The 13,608-nt window shown below is 48.1% G+C and overlaps 1 protein-coding gene and 1 long non-coding RNA gene across 3 annotated transcripts in view; one reads left to right on the top strand and one right to left on the bottom strand.

Annotated features, from left to right (window-relative positions):
- The window catches only part of LOC105464114 (uncharacterized), a 31,606-nt gene extending 23,309 nt beyond the window's left edge, over nucleotides 1–8,297 (bottom strand). Inside the window, exons 1-3 of the long non-coding RNA XR_976654.3 lie at nucleotides 8,088–8,297; nucleotides 6,550–7,330; nucleotides 461–581 (exon numbers count right to left, since the gene is read on the bottom strand). This is a non-coding gene — a long non-coding RNA (uncharacterized lncRNA). The remainder of the gene's footprint in view (nucleotides 1–460; nucleotides 582–6,549; nucleotides 7,331–8,087) is intronic.
- LOC105464118 (solute carrier family 35 member F3) overlaps nucleotides 1–13,608 on the top strand; it is a 409,658-nt gene that overhangs the window by 293,942 nt on the left and 102,108 nt on the right. The window contains exon 1 of one of the 2 annotated variants that reach the window (XM_011711787.2): nucleotides 7,437–7,793. The exons of the other annotated variant lie outside the window; for it this stretch is intronic. Within the exon in view, the coding sequence (XP_011710089.1) occupies nucleotides 7,718–7,793 (76 nt within the window). The 5' untranslated portion in view covers nucleotides 7,437–7,717. Of the gene's footprint in view, nucleotides 1–7,436; nucleotides 7,794–13,608 lie in introns of those variants that run through there. 2 annotated transcript variants of the gene reach the window in all.

Here is a 13,608-nt window from a genome sequence, read left to right as displayed (position 1 = left end):
ATGACCACTTCCCAATGGGAAGGGAGTATCATTTCTTGAGTACCTGCTGTGTGCTAGACACTGTGTTAGTCCCCCGACACCCCCAATCTCTATGTTGGCCACCCAGCTGACCTCTGGAAGGTCCCAGGAAAGGGAGCCTCACTCTCCCCTAGGGGTCCAACCTAGGAACTCCCTCCCAGCAGTGCCACTGCCAGGGTGGTGCCCTGCTCAGCTTCCACTGTGCCATGGTGCACTCCTCTAGAAACTGGCATCCAGTGTTCGCCGCTGAGCACAGGACAGGCCCCTGACTTGGATTCACAGAGGAAGGAGGCAGACACCCTGCCTCCATCTCCGTGCCTCTGTTTTGGTCGTCATGATCCTGACTCTGGACTCCAGCATCACCACAGGGTCAGCTGCTGTGTGTCACCCTGAGAGAGTCCGGAGGGGCCAGGGAATGAGTCTGGAAGCCCAGTGGTCTCACCTCTCAATGTCCTGTCCGCAGCTGGAGTTACTCAGCCTTGGTGTTCCTCCCTAGAGAAAGAGGACGAAGCTTCATGGAACCCTAGTAGGTCTGAGTTTGTCGTACTGAGGCATGTTGCTGCCTGGGGAAGAAAAGAGACATGTGAGGTTCTTGTTTTCCTGCCCTTGCACTTGGAGTTATTGAAAAGGATGTCAATGATCCCTGCCAGGTGAGGGAAAAGAGCTGCCCAGTGCATGGGAGTCCATTACTTGGCCATCGTTAGGCTTTCTGTCTCTCCTGTTGGACACGCCAGTGCTTGCCCCACTCAGAAGGCTTCTGAATATTGTGGACTGATGTACTGGGGTGAAATTCCACATCTGGTTCCACTTTAAGTGATTATTTTTAAACATTGGTAACCATAAAAATTATTTGTTATTCTCACTATTTAATACAGTAACGGACTATTAAACAGTGTTGATATTTCAGAGTAAATTAATTAAAGTGGTCTGTTTTCTGACTATTGAAAACCATAGCTGGATTTAACATTTATGAATTTATTCTGAACACATGAAGTAAAGGTCTTCACATAACTTACACGAATATAATTTTAACAGTATTTTTCCTCCTCTCTCCTTCCTTCCTCCCTCTTTCTTCCTTTCTCCCTGCCTCTTTCCTCTTTTTTTATTTCCTTCCATCCTTCCTTCCTTCCGCCCTCCCTCCCTCCTTCCTCTTTTCTTCTGTCCCTCCTTTCTCCTCAAAAATCTATTGAATTAACTGGAGACAGGAAAGATAATGTTAAGGTCTTTGTTGGCAGTGACAATTGTAACACATAGGAAAATAATTTCATACACCCCACATTTTAAAGGCTAACAGGACCTAGGAGATTATCTAGTTGATGTCTTTCTAAACTTTCTTTTAGCCATGACATCTCTTTTATAAACCAAATCTAACATAGGACCCCAACAAATAAAAGTAGAGTTTGCAGAGACCAAGAAATAGTTTGCACTGGGCATGGTGGTCGTGCCTATAATCCTAATGCTTTGAGAGTGCGGGGCAGGAGGATTGCTTGAAACCAAGAGTTTGAGACGAGCCTGGTGTCACAGTGAGCTCACATCTCTACAAAAGAAATAATTTTTAAAAATTATTCAGGTGTGATGGTGCACACCTGTAGTCCTAGCTGCTCAGGAGACTTAGGTGGAAAGATTGCTTGAGCCCAGGAATTCAAGGCTGCAGTGAGCTGTGATCACATCATGGCACTCCAGCCTGGGCAACACAGCAAGATCTTGTCTCTTTTATAAAAGAAAAAAGAAAAGTATACAGCTGGAAAACTGCCAGAGGGGTCCAATTCTTTCAGGCCCAAATCAGGAAACTGAGGCCAGAAGAGACTTGGTGACCACTCAAGGTTGGCTGCTTCTTCCTGGAGGAGCTGGAGTTCAAACTCAAGATGTTGGCTATACTTTAAGGCATTTTCCATGCTCTGTTGGTCTCAAGGGAATCGTGAGTATCACTTAACTCTAGCAAATGGATTGATGCCTTATTGGAATCGTGCAGTGGGACCATAGATATTTACATACCCCTGCGTGGGAATGAAGAGACCAGAGGCCCCTGTGGATGGCGGACGTGTGAACCAGTCCAAGTAGGGTGAGAAGAGGCTGTTCACACAACCCAGGCTGGAATTCTGTACTGGGAAGAAGAGTAACAAACCTCCAGAATCCAAGGAATCAGGTGGGCCCAATGTAGCTACTCTCTTCCTGATGATCAACCCCGGCCTGTCTGCTTTCTCATTCTAAAGGGCCATGGCTGGGTCCTCACCCTGGGGGTCGCAATTTCAACACAGGCCCCTGGGTCGTCGAAGAAACTGGGCATTTTGACTCCTTTCTTATCTAGGACTCCTTTCTTACTGCTTTTCACTGTGGTTTGCATGTGAGGAGCTGGAAGGAGGCAGGGAGTATAAAACTTACACTCCTGGCATGTGAGCTCTGCATCTGTTCCCTTCTATATCTACCCAGCACACCCACTTCAGTATCCAGACCTCTGCTGAGATCACAAAACCCAATCACTCTTCGTAAGTCTGCCATACCAGACTACCATAAATTGTCATTAAATACCCATCCAATTCCCAGCCATATCAATGAAAAAACAAACAAGAGAGTAGGGCTGGTGATAAAGAACAGGCTTCTATCAGAATAGACACCATCGCACATCGCTGAGGAGATCCTTGGCTTTGATGAGCAAACTGTTGCACAGTACACTCTTAGAAGAAGACAAGGAAGACCTATTTAATGAGTAAAATCTGAAAAAGTCAGCCCAGTCCCTTTTCCCAGCTCCTGTAATACTAAAGTCAAGACAGATAGGTGCCCAATGATCTCATCCCGATATTATCTCATGCTAACACCCTCAAAAGAGGAATAGGGGTCAGAGGTCAAATGACCCATCCTTTTGTCTGGATATTATTTATACAGTATTGTTGCCATTGATATATCAGGGGTCTCAGCTCTCTTTGTTGGAAGAAGTATTGGCACTTTTTTGGTGGTGGGGGGGGGAAATGTGAGATTGGAGTTTTTGTGAGATTTGAGTTTTTAGGTGGGGCTTGGGCAATTTCCTAAGTATCCTAGAATAGGTTATTATGGCCTGACTCCAGTGAAGCCATAATAAAAAAAGCTCCAGTGAAACTTTAAATTGTTGGAATTCTCAAAACAGTAGTGCATGCTTATACACCAGTACACCATTAGCTTCTTGGATAATTTTGTTTATGTGAGTTTTTACATAGGCATTCCCACCACATCCCACTCCCAAAAAGAAGTGTTCACTTAAGGAATATTCGTACTCATATGGTCAAGCAGACAGAAACCTCCTGATTTGAAAAGGAGTATGGAAAGTTTGGTTTTTTGAGGGGTAGCAGGGTAGAACAGGGGCAGCTGTTGAAACACAACAGAGCAGACAGAGCATATAGGACTGATGGGGTTGAGAATGGAAAATGAAAAATAGCAACAGCATAGAGTGCTTAAAATTAAAGGAAAGAAGTTAAGATGGCAATTAGTAACTCCTCTTCGGTAAGCAGAAGTTAACAGACATGATAAGGTGATGACCTCCCAAGTATAAAAAACTCCTGGGATAAGCTGCATGTGAAAAAAAGGATTTAGTGGTCTTTAACAGTATTTGTTAGCTATTTGACTTTATACACAGCATTGCGTTAAACAGAAAGTAGATATTTTAAAAACAGACAAGTATTTTTTGAGCACTTGTGATATGGTTTGGCTGTCTCCCCACCCAAATCTCATCTTGAATTCCCATGTGTTGTGGGAAGGACCTACTGGTAGGTAATTGAATCATGGGGGCAGGTCTTTCCCATGCTGTTCTCATGATAGCGAATAAGTCTCATGAGAAATGATGGTTCTATAAGGGCGGGTTTCCCTACACAAGCTCTCTCTTTGCCTGCTGCCATCCACGTAAGATGTGACTTGCTCCTCCTTGCCTTCCAGCAAGATTGTGAGGCCTCCCCAGCCACATGGAAATATAAGTCCATTAAACCTCTTTTTCTTCCCAGCCTTGAGTATGTCTTTATCAGCAGCATGAAAACGGGCTAATATAGTAAATTGGTACCAGTAGAGTGAGGCATTGCTGAAAAGATACCTGAGAATGTGGAAGTGACTTTGAAACTGGGTAATAGGCAGAGGTTGGGACAGTTTGGAGGGCTCAGAAGAAGATAAGAAAATGTGGGAAAGTTTGGAACTTCCTAGAGACTTGTTGAATAGCCTTGCCCAAAATGCTGATAGCGATATGGACAATGAAGTCCAAGCTGAGGTGGTCTCAGATCGAGATTAGGAACCTGTTGGGAACTGGAGCAAAGGTGATTCTTGGCATTTTGCCTCTGCCCTAGAGATCTGTGAAACTGAACTTGAAAGAGATGATTTAGGGTATCTGGGAGAAGAAATTTCTAAGCAGCAAAGCATTCAAGAGGTGACTTGGGTGCTGTTAAAGGCATTCAGTTTTATAAAGGAAGCAGATCATAAAAGTTTGGAAAATTTGCAGTCTGATGCAATAGAAAATTTGCAGCCTCAATGCAATAGAAAGGAAAATCCCATTTTCCAAGGAGAAATTCAGGCCAGCTGCAGAAATTTGCATATGTAACAAGAACCTGAACGTTAATCACCAAGACAATGGGGGAAATGTCTCCAGGACATGACAGAGGTCTGCACCACAGCCCCTTCCATCACAGGCCTGGAAGCCTAGGAGGAAAAGATGGTTTCTGGGGCCAGGCCCAGGGTCCCCATTCTGTGTACAGCCTAGGGACTTCGTGCCCTGCATCCAAGCTGCTCCAGCAGTGGCTGAAAGGTGTCAACATAGAACTTGGGCTGTTGCTTCAGGAGGTGTAAACCCCAAGCCTTGGTAATTTGCATGTGGTGCTGAGCCTGCAAGTGCAGAAAAGTCAAAGATTGGGGTTTGGGAACCTTTACCTAGATTTCAAAGAATCTATGAAAACACCTGGATGCCCAGACAGAAGTTTGCTGCAGGGGTGGGACCCTCATGGAGAACCTCTACTAGGTCAGTGCAGAAGTGAAATGTGGGGTCAGGGCCCACATACAGAGTCCCTACTAGGGCACTGCCTAGTGGAGCTGTGAGAAGAGGGTCACTGTCCTCCAGACCCCAGAATGGTAGATCCACAGACAGCTTGCATTGTGTGCCTGGAAAAGTCACAGACACTCAATGCCAGCCCGTGAAAGCAGCTGAGAGGGAGGCTGTACCCTGCAAAGCCACAGGGGCAGAGCTGCCCAAGAACATGGGAACCCCCCTCTTACATTGGCATGACCCAGATGTAAGACATGGAGTCAAAGGAGAGCATTTCAAAGCTTTAAGATTCAACTGCCCTGCTAGATTTTGGACTTGCATGGGGCCACTTCATTCTGGCCAATTTCTCCCATTTTGAACAGCTGTATTTACCCAATGCCTGTACCCCTGTTGTATTGAGGAAGTAACTAATTTGCTTTTGATTTTACAAGCTCCTAGGTGGAAGGGACTTTCCTTGTCTCAGATGAGGCTTTGGACTGTGGACTTTTGACTTAATGCTGAAATGAGTTAAGACTTTGGGGGATAGATGGGAAGACAAGACTGGTTTTGAAATATGAGAATACGAGATTTGGGAGGGTCCAGGGATAGAATGATATGGTTTGGCAGTGTCCCCACCAGATGTCATCTTGAATTCCCATGTGTTGTGGGAGGGACCCACTGAGAGGGTTATAAGTTCAGACTTTTGAATAGTTCACACTTGGATTTAAATCCCTGCTTGACTAGTTACTCATTCTGTGACCTGTGACATTATCCTCTCAGCCTCAGTTTCCCCATCTATGAAACGAGGTAACAACAATCTTACAGAGCTTTTGAGAGTAGGATATGAAATTATTTATGTAAAACAGTTAACATAAATAATACATAAAGTGTGCTCAAAAATGTGTCCAATTATTATGTGATATATGTTTAGTTACTATATATAATAAATGTTATTGTTGAACTTGATGGAACACATAGAAGTATTATTTTGCAGTAAAAAGATCCTCTTTAATATACAATATATAATTCTTTTGCTGTAAGCTTATTTGAGTTTAAATTTTCCAAAGAAGGAAATGGCTTATTGGCTTATTGTAGTGTCATCACTAGGAGTCTTGGAACGTTTCCTGTAAGAGGCATATGATGTGGAGGGGTACCACTAGAGGGCTCTGCAGGGACCCTGAATACCTTTTCCTTGGCTGTAGTGATGGAGAAGCAACCCTGAGAAGCCCTGACCTTTTGGAGATCAGAGCCATTCCATTCATTACAGCTGTTCAAGAGGGCAAGTAATAACAAGAATGCCACAAGAGCAACTCCTAGGAGCCACTTCTGCCAGAGAGCTGGGGGGTGCAGGTGGATGTCACCAGAAACAACTGTAGGTGCTGAGCTAGGAAACCCTATTGCTTGAATTTCCCTCTCTCCTGTACCACTCCACAGAGCTACCCTTGCGGGGACTTGAATGACATAATACAATGAAATTTTAACTTTGAGACAGGAAACCGGATAGTATTGAAGGTTCTGAAATTCTAGGCAAAGACCTAACCAACAATAACAAGAAAACCCACCTTGAATCTCAACTGATCCTTGAGGCTGCGACCCAGACGGATGTTTGGGCATGTGTAACGGACATGAGCACAAGGCCCTGGGAGTTCTGGGGCTGCGTGAGCCCTGTGTGTCCTACATGCAGGGATGATGGCAGGGCACCTCTGATGATGCACTGTCATGGGATAAATGCCCCTCTGGACTCAGTGGTCACTCAGGGATTGTGCTGGCAAGTGATGCAATAGGTATATATCATAGCTTTTTAACGAGCATCATCGACCAGTAGCTTACAGCTGTGTCTGAGTGACAGCAGTGAAGCCGGTGCCTGCAGAGGCAAATGTCAGACCTGCAGCTGAAGCAAGAACCTGGGAGCTGGGCAGAAAAGGACCTTTCCTGCTACCCAGGTGAGTTTGGATCTCCAGACTGAGACAGTGGGGTGGGAGCAGAAATCACTTCAAGCATTTGTTTTCTTGTGGCTGTTTTGCTTCTGTGGTGTTTGAACCACCCCCTGCTCCACCCTGCAGAAAAAGAGCTGTCCACGGGGCCAGACAAGATAATGTGCCTCTAGACTCAAGAAGTGAATGCCAGCCTTAGGAAGCTTTGCTTTTTTTCCAACTATCCCTGTGAAATAATTCAGGACTTCGCACAGTGAAGAGTCAACTCTCAATCCAAAGTCAAGCACTTCCCTTTTTAAACTTGTGCAACACTGAGGCTTAAGTTCTCAGGGTCTCCCCTCCGCAGGCGCTGGTCCTTTTAAAGGGCTCCTCAGGGAGGTGGTGGACAGAGGCTGCAGTCAGGACCTGGCTGGGAGGAAGAGAGGGATGAGGGCTGCGGGGCTGGGCGTCCCGGGGAGGAGGGCGGAGCAGGTGAGCTGCGGGGTGGGAGCAGGGAGTGCACTTGTACGTGACGTTGGAGTTTGCAGCAACCTCCAAGTAGGAGGCTGTGCGCGCGTGTGTGTGGAGTGGCTGCGTGGCCGGGGAGGATGTGCGCTGCAGGGTGGCCGCCGCAGTGAGCAACGCGGCGACCGGAGCCCGGCGGGCAGCCGGGGAGGCCGGGACTGAGAGGGGCGAACCGCTGGTGCTCCCCGGCGGCGGAGGGCCGCGTCGGCCACGGGCCCGGGAGAGGCGCGCTCCAGCCGGCCCCAGGATGTAGGCGATCGGCGGCAGCGCTCCTGCAGGCGGCCAGCTCATCATGAAGAAGCACTCGGCCCGGGTGGCCCCGCTCAGCGCCTGCAACAGTCCGGTCCTGACCCTCACCAAAGTGGAAGGTAATGCGCGGCCGCCTCGCCCCGGGGGTCCGTGCACCCTAGCCGGGGGATGCTGCCACCCTGAGGGGGAGCTGCCTGACTGCGGGGCGCCGGGGCTGGGGGTGCTGCTCCCCAAGGACGCGGCTCCGCAGTGCAGAGCGCCGCCGTCTGCGTGGGGGGACCTAGCAGCTTCGGGGGCTGCCCTGAGCTCCCTGGCGAGCAGGAGTGAGCTGCTGCGGCGAGCGAGCACCCGGCTCCCCAACCCTCTCCTTCCTGGGCAGCACCCAGCGCATCTGGCAGCAGCTGCACCCTCACCTCCATCCCAGTTTGTCCTGGGGCTCTTGTCTGTTCGGCAGGAGGGGGTCGTCCAGCCGCTCCCAGTGTCCCCTCACCGCACACACACTTGAGTTGCCTGGGTGTGGAGCTCTGTGCCTCACCCCCAGGCCGACCAAAGGTGCTGCCCGTGGCTGGTAGAGGTGGGAGAGGGCTGCAGCGAGCTAAGGAGACGTCTCTCCTGCCTGTTCCGAAGCCTTTCCGGCCACCAGCCAAGTGACTGCCCTGCTCTTTGGGAATGGGCGGGGCGCACAGGTGAGGGAAGAGCCAGCACCAGGCTGTAAACAGGCTCTTTTCCTGGCCCTGGAGAGGGCTCAGATGGGCTGTGAGAGGGCCCCAGCAGGTGTCCTCCTCCTCCCCGTGTTGTCCTTTCTGCCTGGAACTGCTCTCACCCAGGAAATGTGAGCCAGAGGGCAGGGGAAGCAGCAGCCCACCAAGGAAAGCTTCCTCAGACACAGCTGGCTTCTGCTGGCCTAAGGGGCCTGGCTTTCCAATGGAGAAGGGGTCAGAGGGACCAGTCCCAGTTCTTAACTCCTCCTCCCAGGAGGCAGAGGTGGAATGACTAACTCCCTCTCCCAGGAGCAAGCCACCTTGGCCAGGTGAGGCAGGCCGACCATCCCCTAGGTCCCAGGAGCTGCCCTCTAGGCCTTTGCTTGTGCTGAGCTAACAGAGCCCATGAGCATCAAGTGGTGAGTGAGGGGCAGCCATGGGCTGGGACAGAGCCTGACTTCTGCTGTTCCCGGGAAGCCTGGACTTCTCTAGGCTTCTGTGGACCCTGCTTCCCACTCATGATTTCTCATTTATTACAATAAATCTCAGAAGCAGCGAGGACAAGACAGAGGCTGGCTTGGTAATTGTATGTTCCAAGCTCAACTATCCACACAGGCCTGCCTGCAGCTGCCCTAGTACTATGACCCCCATCCTACAGAGGGGCACTTTGAGGCCCAGCAAGGTGGGTTCATGTGTCCTAGACCCACAGTTGGTAGGTGGTGAAGCAGGAATGGAATCCTGGGCTGTCTGATCCAAAGCTTATGCATTTTTTTCAGAACATCAGTTTGCACTGAACTGCAACTACTTACCTAGTTCTCATCATTTTCTATCTTTAGGAGGTTGGTTTTTTTTCCTTCTTGTGGCTGTCTTCTTCTCTCCTCCATCCCAACCTCAGGAATGACTTGATATCAGCCATCTACCCCTGAGTTTAGTGCAAGTGCTACCTCTTCCAGGGGTGTGTGTATTTCTAAGCCTTCTCCCAGACATTGCCACATGTATGTGTGGCATACACGTGGCCACATGTATTAGGGAGGGAAGGGTTGGCTATTTATTTCTCTGAGGGAAGCAGGGAGTGAGTGTCTGCTCACGCATAGGGTCCTCATGGGAAGTTGCCCCACTCCTACCTGCTAGTAGGGCAGATCGGTCCCGCTCTCCAGCAGCAGGGGGTCTCCCTGGGACACTCCCAGCCCTCCTTGGGCAGGACAGGTTTGAACAGCACTGGAAGTGGGGCAGGACATGGATGGCGGAGCTACCTGAACTGGGTACTGTGGCCTCAGAGGTGCTGCAGGAGGCAGTGAGTGGCATGCGAGGCACAGGTACTTCCCTATGGCCAAGCCTGGAGGTTGCCTTCAGGGAATGAAAATGAGAATTATCTCCTATTAACCACCCCACCCCCCCCAAAAAAGAAACAAACCCTTAGGGCTGCTGCCAAAAGAGTCTCCTGTGCATACTAACACCAGCAACTGCCTCGTCACGGACTTGGCTTTGGAACTAGCATTTCCTCATAAATGCCTGTGGATAATGGAAATGTATAGTGAACTAAGAAATGGTCAGATTGAGGATCAAGACTGGGCTCTTCCCCCTTTTCCAGTTGGATTTGTGTAAATCATGAAAACAGGCTCAGTTTCCTCAAATGTAAAAGAGAAGGAACAACCTACTTCAGCAGGCTGTGAGGAAATGCAATAAGGTAGAGGTAGCTGAAAATGCCTAGCAAGCCCCCAGTTGCGTTTTGCACGGGATACCTACAAGTATCCCATAAAAAAGTCTGCCCATCGGGGCCTGATAAAACCTGCCCTTGGTATGCCTGGCTCACATATAGCTTTTTCTCTCTGCCTGGTTTTTTTCCTTGGTGTTTTTCCTCAGTTTGGCTTTTGGTCTATTTTTTGGAAACCATTTGCATCTTATGTGCCGGTTTTGGAAGTGTTGAATCATTTTGTTTTAACTTGAATGCACAGGGCAAGGTGGTCCCCATGCTGTGGGTGTTTCTGTATGGATGGCAGACAGGCTACAGGCAGGGAATGCAGCCAGCGAGGAATATTTATTAGCTCGCAGAGTGTGTCATCTAAGGGGAGGCAAGAAGGCACCAGCATGTGGTACATATAAAACCAAAATAGAAAAGGCAAAGCTTGGTTAAACTCAAACACAGGAAGATGGGCAAGATGACTTCATTTACTCAACAAACACTTCATCCAACCCTACTCTGTGTCCTGTGACAATGTAGCAAGGCCCTGGAAATGCAAAAAGGAACAATTCTAGCTTCATTCTCTTCACGACATTTTAGTCTAGAGGGGAAGAGACATGCAGATAGATAGATAAATTATCAAATACAAAGTAGTAAGTTCTGATATTGAACTAAAAGCAAGGTGTCACAGGGACACTGAGAGTTGAGCAATCTGAGGGGGTGTTCCTGAGGAGGAGGCCTTCATGAGGAGGAGGGTTTCTACAGAGGAAGCCTTTCTGAGGGGGCCTTTCTGAGGGGGAGACCTTTCTGAGAAGGAGGACTTTCTAAGAAGAGGCCTTTCTGAGGAGAAGATATTCCTGAGGAGAGGAGGTTTTCTGAAGAGGGCTTCTAAGGAGAAGGCCTTCCTGGGGTGGCCTCCTCAGAAAGGTCTCTGAGGAAGAGGCCATTCTAAGAAATAGGCCTTTTTGAGGAGGAGGCCATCTAAGAAGTGAGCCTTCCTGAGGAAGAGGCCTTTCTGAGGAGATATTGCTGAGGAACAGGCCTTTCTAAGAAGGAGCCATTCTAAGGAGGGGGCCTTCCTGAGGAGGAGGCCTTCTGAGGCATCACAACTGAGGCTGGGGGGATATGAGAAAGCTTGTTGGTACAGAGGGGAGGAGAGGCAGTTTCAGGCAGAGAGAACATGGATACTTGGGCTCAGCCCAGAAGCATGAGGAGAGTGGGGCTGGGCCTCAGATAGGGGTTAAGGCTTGAAAAGTATGTTCTGGCGACATTGATGGCATCTGTCATGTCTAAAAACATACCTTGTTTTCACAGATCCTTTGCTTGGCTTTCCTTTCAGAAGCGGAGCATTGATCAGTAGCACATCTCTAATAGACTAGTGTTTACTAGGATCATCTCTACTCACAATCAGCTCATTCATGTTCATTGAAATTTCATTCAATAGGAATTAATCATTGAGAACAGTACAGTGAATTCCCCCAAGAGGCCTGCAGCAAGTAGTGCTGTGGAAAGGGTGAGGGCTTTGGAATTAGATGGACTGGGTCTACCCAGCTCTCACACTAGGTAAGTGATTTCTGGCTAATGAATAAAGCTCTCCAGGAATCAGTTCCGTCCTAGGAAAGGAAGGGTGATGGTATGTGCTCTTAATACTCAAATAATAGTTTTTGCTAATGAATGTCTACTATATTGCAGGTGCTATGCTAGGAGAGATTGTTCCATTATCTCTATTTTTTCCCTAAGCAAGGCTAAGTATTGTTATCCAGCTTTATAGATAAGGAAACTGAGGCTCAGAAAAATCATTCACAGAAGGTCCTGTAATTAGAAAACAGGGATCCCAGGCTTCAAATCTGTATCTACCTGGCTGCAAATGTTGCAAAACCTTTGCACAACTCCTTTTCATTTGAGTAGGAAAGAGAATTATATCAGCTCATGGCACTCTGTAGATGTTCAGTAAATGCTCCCTAAAGCTCCCATTGTATGTAATTCCAGCAGTTTGGGAAGGCCCAGGCAGGTGGATCACGAGGTCAAGAGAGCAAGACCATCCTAGCCAACATGGTGAAACCCTGTCACTACTAAAAATACAAAAATTAGCTGGACGTGGTGGTGCACACCTGCAGTCCCAGCTACTTGGGAGGCTGAGGCAGGAGAATCACTTGAACGGGGAGGCGGAAGTTGCAGTGAGCCGAGATCATGCCACTGCATTCCAGCCTGGTGACATAGAGAGACTCCATCTCAAAAAAAAAAAAAAAAAAAAAAAAAAAAAAAAAAAAAAACCTCCCACTGTAATATAACTAATATAACTCAGTGGTTGGGACCCCCATGGGGGCTCACGGGCCCCATAGCTGTGTGTCATATTCTTAGTGCCTCTGCTTTGGGAGTGTTGGGTGGTTTCAGCTGCCCCCAGAGTAGGTCTGACTACCTTATTCCTATTGACAGGATAAGATGGTCATCCTGGAATGCTCAATTAATAGTATATGAAGACCCAGGATGCTGGCCCAGTCCAAGAGGATTCTTGAGAAGTATACTGCCAAAGAGTTTCCCTCAACCCAAAATATTTCCCTGGTTGGCTAGCCCTAGATCTGAAACTCCAGTGGCAAAAGTCATTCATGTCGTGATCAAATATTTTACCTAATATATCCAAGAGAATGAACCAGATGTTTGTAAGGACTCTAGGAGGAGTGAAACATAATCTTTGATCCAATAGAGCTTCCAAACGAGTGAGGAATGTCAGAAAGGCACACCAATAAAGAATGCACACTGAAATGTAATGTGTTTGATTCTGTGGAAGAAGTATAAAGCAAATGCTGCATTTCAGCTGAGGGCAAACTCAGTTCTGGCTGGGATGCAGATGGCCCCTACACAGCACTCTTGCTTGCCATCATTACCCCCTTCTTTGCAAAAATGACCTAATCTGACAGGATACTCTTTCCTGCTGAGCCTGGATGTGGCCTCAGAATTCATCTTGTCACCACACTCCAGGTGACGGTTAAACATTTATTGGAACTGCTTTTGCTGGGAGCACAGTCAGGATGGCATGGTAGAGGAGGTTGCCTCTGCCCTGGGCTGTCAGAGGTGGGAGGGGAGAATACAGCATTTCCTGACAGAGGGAGCCACAGACAAAGGCACAGAGCCAGGAGAGGGTGGCGCTGGGAGACCAGCAGGCAGTCTACTGGGCCAGAGCGTAGTGATCAGAAGAAGCAGGAGGAGGGGAGGTTAAGCTAGACCATGGGCAGACGCTGAGGCATCCTGAGCGCTGGACTCGGAAGAGAAGATTGAAACAGGGGGAGCCAGAGAAGAGAAGAAAACACCATCTGAGACTGAGAAAAGAGACGGTCATGGGCAGTAGTGGTGTTCAAACTGGGTTATGAAATCTCTTCCATCAGTTGCAATAAGTATTTCTTATTAAAGGAATTAGAATAGAATAAAAACTGCCACTGTCTATCAAATGTAATAAGAGTCAGAGTGGATCCAAGATGCTTTCATTTCAGGGGCGTGTGTGTGTGCTCATGTGTACATGCTCGCATGTGCGTGTCATATTGAAGGTATAGCGAA

Source organism: Macaca nemestrina, chromosome 1, assembly GCF_043159975.1.
Source record: "Macaca nemestrina isolate mMacNem1 chromosome 1, mMacNem.hap1, whole genome shotgun sequence".
Lineage (NCBI taxonomy): Eukaryota > Metazoa > Chordata > Mammalia > Primates > Cercopithecidae > Macaca > Macaca nemestrina.
Note: the sequence above shows the minus strand (reverse complement) of the source record. Positions and strands in the feature narration are given on the sequence as shown.